The sequence below is a fragment of the Urocitellus parryii genome, chromosome 8, assembly GCF_045843805.1.
Source record: "Urocitellus parryii isolate mUroPar1 chromosome 8, mUroPar1.hap1, whole genome shotgun sequence".
In the NCBI taxonomy this organism is placed as follows: Eukaryota; Metazoa; Chordata; class Mammalia; order Rodentia; family Sciuridae; genus Urocitellus; species Urocitellus parryii.
In genome coordinates this window covers 19,877,196-19,885,195 of record NC_135538.1, presented here as the reverse complement: position 1 = coordinate 19,885,195, position 8,000 = coordinate 19,877,196, and the positions used below count along the sequence as shown (strand labels likewise).

Genomic DNA, 8,000 nt, shown 5'->3' with positions numbered 1-8,000 from the left:
TCCCCTGGATGTCTACACATATGCTTACACTCTGATTTCCAGGATCGCTGAGATATACACAAAGATATTCACTCAAAACCAGCCTGCAGTTCCTCACGCCTTTGACCAGATATGACTATTTTGTATCTGACAGGTTCTCCTGTAGTTAGTACAGAAAATAATAGTCCGCACATCTCTCTAGTTTTTCTCCCCTCCCCCTCCATCAAATGACTGATTTTTATGCATGAAATAATAGACAAGCCTTGGGTGACCTGTTTTTCCCCCCCTCTTCTCTCCCTCCCTCTTTTCCCTTGCGGTAAAATAGTGCTGAAGAAAGAGGGCACTAGTGTACAGCCCAGATCGCATCCTTGCACCGTCTGGATTAGAGCTGAGGCGTCTGCGAACCGAGGGCGGCTGGGGTCCTCTGACCTAGGGAACACAGCTCTTTGTACCCCGACTCAGGTACGTCCTAGGTCCATATCCTTCAAGCAGACAGGTGAGTCGGCACCTCTCCGCGGTGAAACCTACCCACAAAGGCAGACACAGTCCTCTTTTATCGGATTTTCTCCTGGACCCAGGCACATCCTGCCTGCCTAGGAAGGGTCGGGAGCGGTGGGTCCCTGGGTTGTCTTGCTCCTTTAGCCTGCCTCTCCTGCTGTGCTCGCACTCCCTGACCGCTCCTGTAGCCTCTTTCTTGTCTGACTCTCACCTTGAGAAAGCGATCGGGGAGGAACGGGAGAGGGAGCCAACTTCAGCCTTGCAGGCAGCTGAGATTTGGCGCCTGTGCCCCTGAAGCTGTTGGGTTTGAATTTATACCTGCAGAAGCGCTGCAAGAAGAGAATGGTGGTGGGAAGGCGAGGGGAGGGGTGTGTGTGTGTGTGTGTGTGTGTGTGTGTGTGTGTGCGCAAAGAACGTGGAGGAGGGGGGTTGAATGAGTGAGGTGGGGTCAAGGAATTGCAATTCATTGCTTAAAGCATCTGTTTGCAGGCCCCCGCGGGGTGCTGTCTCGGCAGCTGGACCGAGCACTGTCCAGGGTTCTGAACGCGGCGTGGCTCTGGCTGCAGTGGCGAAAGCAGCCAGAAAGCTTGGGTTCCTTTCCCTTTCAAGCAACTATGCAAAGCCAAAAGGTCCCGATATATAGGGGCGGGGGTGGTGCAGAAGACCCTTCACCTTTTCTCCCTTCTCGGAAAACAAGTTACCTTACCTGCACCCCTTCTCCTGGAACATCTACAATAAGCCCGACTTCTTAGTGGGGAAACGGACCAAACTCCAACATAAGGAGACTTTACCAGGCGTTGCCTTAGTAACTGATATGGATTTTCCACAAGCTGGCAGATTCATATTTGCCACTTGGATTTTATGTCAGGGTCTTTTCAACCCCGCAAAGTTAAAGTAAAAGGCACCTCTTTTCACGTTTATTTGTAAGTAGAGCTTCCACCTTTAGAATGAGTTTCCAAATTTTCTTCGGGGGGAAAAAGTTAATCTCTTCAAATTTCTGAAAGTTCTCTTAGGTTGAAGGACTTAGCTCCTCCCCTCCTCTCTTCTCCCTCCCTTGCTGCCCTCGGCCCCCCCTCAGGAGTCAGAAAGTCATAGATGGTTGGGGACTGGGAAGAGATTTGAGCTGGAGAAGCGGGCAGGTGGCGGGGGTCTCACTTCGCCGCCTGTGAGCTGTGAGAGCGCTGGGAGCAAGGTATACCACTTTCTTTACTGACCAAAACTGCTTTGGGAGCAGTCCCTGCAGCTGCTATCAGGATGTGCTGAAATGAAATGGACGGGGCAACAACTAGCATCACTAACCCCAGAGTTTAAACACATGTCCTCCGATGACCAGGATTTGAATTTTTTTTCCCCCTCTTTTACCAGCAGCGTCCAGTTCACCACCGCCAACACGACTCCCACTTGTACCCTTGATGCAATTTACCTTGATGCACCGGTGAAGGACGGGGACTTGAATTCCCTCTAAAAAGGCCTGCAGGGTGTGGGGGCGGTCCTGGAGGACCAGGAAGAGGAGGTGGAGGGGAAAGAGGAGGTGGAGGAGGCGGCCAAGGCGTTGGACCAGCAGTGTTGGCGAGGGGGACCAAGCCGCGAGAGGCAGCGTCTGGCGTCTCAGTGGTGCGCTCCCAGAGCCTGCAGGCGGGACCAGCGTGGGAACGCTGCTGGCCGGCGGTGTACCGCGTCCTCACCACCATGGTCAGGCTCCTCTTGGTTTTCTTCCCAGCGATCTTTTTGGAGATGTTCCTGCTCCCCAAGAACCCAGGCAGACAAGTGTTGCTGGCGGGAGCCTCATCGCAGCGCTCTGTGGCCAGAATGGATGGAGATGTCATTATTGGAGCCCTCTTTTCAGTCCATCACCAGCCCCCCGCCGAGAAGGTGCCCGAAAGGAAGTGTGGGGAGATCAGGGAGCAGTATGGCATCCAGAGGGTGGAGGCCATGTTCCACACATTGGATAAGATCAACGCGGACCCCGTTCTCCTGCCCAACATCACCCTGGGCAGTGAGATCAGGGACTCCTGCTGGCACTCTTCCGTGGCTCTGGAACAAAGCATCGAGTTCATCAGGGACTCTCTGATTTCCATTCGAGATGAGAAGGATGGGCTCAACCGGTGCCTGCCTGACGGCCAGACCCTCCCCCCAGGCAGGACTAAAAAGCCTATTGCTGGAGTGATCGGCCCGGGTTCCAGCTCAGTAGCCATTCAAGTCCAGAACCTGCTCCAGCTGTTCGACATTCCCCAGATCGCCTATTCTGCCACAAGCATCGACCTGAGTGACAAAACTTTGTACAAATACTTCCTGAGGGTTGTCCCTTCTGACACTTTGCAGGCAAGGGCGATGCTTGACATAGTCAAGCGTTACAATTGGACCTATGTTTCTGCCGTCCACACGGAAGGTAGGCATTATATTGGGAAAGAAAAGTACAGAGAAAACCAAGGTATTGCATGATGTGCTCCTGGGATCATAGTATCGTCCCTGTTTATTTCTAGCACTGTGGGGAACAGACTTTACCCTTCTTAGTACACGCCCACCCAGGCATTGCTTTTTATCCTCATTCCCTCGTAATTATAGCGTAAGCAAACCGCATCTCATGGTGTTACTGGGGATAGGAGGAGCATAAAAAAAAATATCAAAGTCTCCATGCAAGGTGTCCAGCTGTAGATTTTAGTCTTACACGATGGTTTCTCCTCATATTCTAAGTTTTTGTTTGGCAGGCTTATTGGCCCAAGGTGTTAGATTATCCTTCAGTGACTGGTTATGATTATTCAAGTTCAATAGGCTGGCTAATCCTGAGTGAATGGTTAATCAAAAGAAATCACTGTCTCTGGATGTTAATTTGAGAGCTTTACCTTGTCTTCAACAGTCAGATGGTGTTTCCTTTGTCCTCTCTCATCCCATATTAGAATCCAAAATGTCCCTGAGAAGGTGGGATTAATGCAGCCATCTCCCTCAGGACATTGGAAATTTATCTCCAATTCTGGGATAACTCAGATACAAAGAAATTGTAAATAATTCAAACCATTTATTCCTTGCTGTAAATGCTAGAAACACACATTTCCTCACTTCCCCAATAATTATCTTGTTTTATGACAGATGACCCTGAAAACTTCTTGGATTTGAGCCTTGGTTTCTAGTTTTTTTCCCCCCATCATCACAATGACTTTGCTCTTCAAATTTAATGTTAGATCAATTATAAATTACCAATAAAAGGATAGCAGATGTCAGGTTTAAAATGCCTTTTAAAAATGAATCAGATTGACCTGAGGTTAAAAGCTTTAAATTTTTCCCCCCGTGTGTTGTAGACATGAATTCTCAAAGAATTTCTTGCTTAAAGATTTTCTTTACTCTCTTCATCTTAGCCTACTTAAATTTTTGGATAAAAATGAGACTTTTGAGCTCATCTATTCTTAACTTCCCTAGTAGGTTTATAAGGAAACTGAGGCCCTGGCACTAAATTGACATCTAGGATAATCCACATGTATATATGCTGGCATGAAGAAGAGAATCTTGAGGGTGTTGTTGCATTCATATTTCTTAAAATCAAAAGAAAGAAAGAAAGCCCATAGACAGGGCTTCACTTTTCAAGATATTTACAAAAAACTTAGTTACTTGTGTGAGGTCTGATTATAAAGATTAGGAAGCATTCTTAGTAAAATAGTTATATGATCATAGGGAATGAGTAAAGATGCTTTAATTTATAAAAAGCATTGTTTTCAGAACAAACAAAAATGATATAGAATTATACAATTTTAATTTCAGAATATTCTTTTGAAAAAAACTTTCTGCTACAATATTGTCACTTCTAATATATAATTCTTGTTTCTGTATCTTGATTTTAAATTATGAACTGCATCCTTCTTTTTGAACACAGACTCATTACTTTTTTAAGACACAAATTTAAGTCCCGAAGTTAAATCCTCACATTTTAATGTTAATTTCCTACACTTTAATGTTTAATATAGTTTCCTCTAGTGCTTAGATGGAACATTTTGAAAGTAAAAGTTAAAAATGTGTGAAATATCAGCACTGGAGAGATCTCTCCAAAAGGAATGACAAAATCCAGGTTGAATGTGGTTTATTGACATATTTAATAATTTTCCCTCCATTGAGCTAGGCAGTTGATTATTGATATTATTATTTCTTCAGGAAGAAGTAATGTTTTATCACTTTATACTGATTTTTATTTTCCATATTTTATATAAGATATTTTGAGGAAGGAAGGGTGTAGAAGAAAGATTCACTTTTCTAATATCTATTTCCCAAGAGTATTACTTTGGTAAAAATAATTGCTAATGGAGTTTGCTTTCTGAGAATAGAATTATGTTTTTGGAAAATTAATTGGACTTCTATTTTCTAATTTTGTTGAGGAATGACTGATAACTTTACCTGTGTATTACTTTGGACTACTTTATTTCCCCTCTGCTTTCTGACTGTAACTGTATTGCAGAGATGGTATCTTCACATATTCCAATCAAGTGATTTTATTATAGGAGATTACAACTATTCACTTAGCCATTTATATATGCTGTCTTGTTTCTTCTTAAAGGAAATTAATTTCTCTTTTCATTAGACATAACATTTGTGAAAATAGAATTGCTTTTATTTTCTGCTATCCACAAAGAAATTTTGTGTAAGCTCTTGGTGTAAGCTCCAACTAAAAATGTATTTTTCCTAAGGCTCTGCCCTCTGCTTCTCAGAGATGCATTGTGTATTGGCCTACAGGCACTTTCTTGGATCACTTAGTAATTTCCCTACCTTCAGACTGATGGGGTCATGTAATGGTGATGGTTTCCTGTAAATAGCAGCTAAGTCCACATTATCAGGGTTGTTCTTACCATCTGGGCACTATTCAGCAAGGAAGCCTATTTGTCTGAATATTGGCAATTTGGAGCTTAAAAATCTTGGGACCTCCAGTGACCTTCACTTCTCCCTTCACTTCTCCTTTCCAAATCGGCCATTGCCTCATTAATTTGTTGCCACCATTTCTTAAGTTAGAAATTAACCCAATACAGTAAATATCAAAAAAAGACTACACTACTGTGGCCTTCATTTCTATAGTTAATCTGGGTGACTTTGCAATCATAGATAAGGCATCTAGTCTTTGAATGACCTCATTTAAAAATATTCCTTTATTACTTTATTGTACATTGAAGTAAGCTTTGAGGTATTTTCTGTTTTTAAATTTTTATCCAGAAGAATTTAGTTTTCATATTCTTTCACATTGTTTTCAATGCTCTATCATATCATTTGTGCTGCAATTGTTGTCTGGTCATAACAACACGACCAGTTTACTTGACAGAAGAGAGAATCAGTGCGTGTGAAGTTACCTGCAATAGACTTTCCAGAAATTGTTCATGATTGCTTTCTGAAAGAAATGTTGAGAAAGATCTGCCAAGGAGGCAGAGGAGCATTGAAGCAACAGAGCTTCACTTGAAAAATTCAAATGCACTTTGGAATGAGCTGCTCACCTGGAATGTGTATCTTTAAATATGCTAAACATATAGTACAAAAATAGCCTCTACAGAGAATATCTCGGCCAAGGACACATTATTCCATTCTTCTGATGAAATTAAGATTGCTCCCATCCAAAATTAAGTTTAAAACGATACCTAAAATAATTTTATTTGGTTAAATTTAAAGCATTGAGCAAGTGCAATGAAGAATATCCTTTGAATTTGTAGTTTAAAAAAGTAAAAAAAAAATTGGGGGGGGAAATATTTTCATTTTGTTTTAAGCATTTTTCTCTTCATATGTCTTAGGCCAGCAGTCAGGCAATGATATGACAAAGGTTTAATGGTGCTGCTTTCCTGATAGAAATATTCACTTTTTGTTTGGTTTGATTTTCATTGTGGGATAATATTTTGGGGGCATTTGCTTATATATTATTTAAAATTGACCTTTTTTGACTTCTTTTCAAAGTTGGATCTTTTTCTTTTAGCAACTTTTTTACTATTTCATATAAAACTAAAGTTAAAATTCTTATGGCATCAGAGGAAAGTCCTCCTAAGTCATAAGTACTGTGCAAGGATAAAAAGATTATTTTAGATAATGCAATTACATATAATATTTTTATACCTATTGTTATAGTTCTTGTCTACTTACAGTAATTTTCTCTATACCTTTATTTTCTTGGCTGCAACCTATTTCACAGGAAGTTATCTTAATGAATTGCTCTATTTTTTCATATTATAAGGAATTGAATTGTCTTGAAAGTTTATTTAGGCCAACCAATTTAGGTGCTTAAAACTCCACTATTACAACCTTATCCATGCTCCAAGGTTATGATTTGATTAGGATTTCTAATGAGAGTGGGGAAAATTTTGGAGTTAAATTCCAAAGCAGAATCTCTCAGTTTGTTCTTCTTTACACCATAAACTGGCTCCCTGACATTTCCTCCAATTTCTCATCAACCCCTGGGTATCATCTCAAAGAATGCAAACTCTTCTGTCATGCGATATTTGTTTTCAATGACTTCTCTCTTTCTTATACTACACCTCATCAGTTTATTCTCTCGTATATCCTTGGTTCTGGTTCCTTCACCGTGATAGCTAACTTTAACTAGACCGTAGATACATTATTAAACCAAAGTCTTCTAAACAGCATGTGCCTCTATTAAGTCATATCTTCTTTCCTTTATCCTTGCACAGTTATTATTATCACTATTATTAGTGCTACTATATCAAATGGTAGAAATGTGATATTTTTCTTTTAAAGGTAAAATTATTAGCTTAAGTCTGCCTTTTTAGCTTATTAGTAGATTCTAGAATTTTGATGAATTTATCTTAGAATTCCTACTTTGTGTCCTTAGGATTCTAGCTTCCTTCAGTGGCCACTTGTCGTGCTATGAACTGTTTTGACATATGCTTTTCCACTGTATATCACACCACCTTGTAGATACACCAATAATTCTAAATAGTTTAAATGAAAAGCTAGTACAGGGGATGTTCAACTCACCTTGAACATTTACTATATAAAACTCTATGTCACAAATTTTAAAACTTACTCTCAGTTATTAAATAGTTTACACTAAAAGTGCAGTTTGAACACACAAAACAAGTAAAATCTAATCATTGGCAATATAGACTTTAAAAAATGAGTTATGCTCAAGAAGTATTAAAAGAAAATATTGGTGATTTAGTTATCTTGAGAAAAACTAGAGGCAAGAAAATTTTGGTTAGTGTTTTATTTGGTTACATGGATTGTAAACATTTGTAGCAGTATTGAAAGTGTCTCCCTAGAGGGAAAAATAAGCAGATCTATTTACTGGAACGGGAAGTCCAGGCCAGCAACTAGTAATAAAGACAGAAATAGGCTGTGATATTCTGTGATTCCATAAAGATGGAATATGTAGGATAATAATGTAGAATCTTGAAGCATGTGCCAAAGAGTATGGGTTTTAAGAAAGATGTTCAAGCAGGTTTGACTTGATTCAAAGATAATAGAAGGGAATTCTTTTTGAAATGTGTAGGGAGATCCATTTGATGGGAAGGGGGAAAATCAACCATTAAAACTTCAGTTATTGTAGAATT

At 40.4% G+C, this 8,000-nt stretch overlaps 1 protein-coding gene across 3 annotated transcripts in view; it reads left to right on the top strand.

Moving 5' to 3' along the window:
* Positions 1-2,166: 2,166 nt before the first annotated feature.
* Positions 2,167-8,000, top strand: part of Grm1 (glutamate metabotropic receptor 1) — a 376,962-nt gene continuing 371,128 nt past the window's right edge. For all 3 annotated transcript variants that reach the window (XM_026380150.2, XM_026380151.2, XM_077801964.1), the window contains exon 1: positions 2,167-2,866. In XM_026380150.2, coding sequence (XP_026235935.2) covers positions 2,167-2,866 — 700 coding nt within the window. The remainder of the gene's footprint in view (positions 2,867-8,000) is intronic.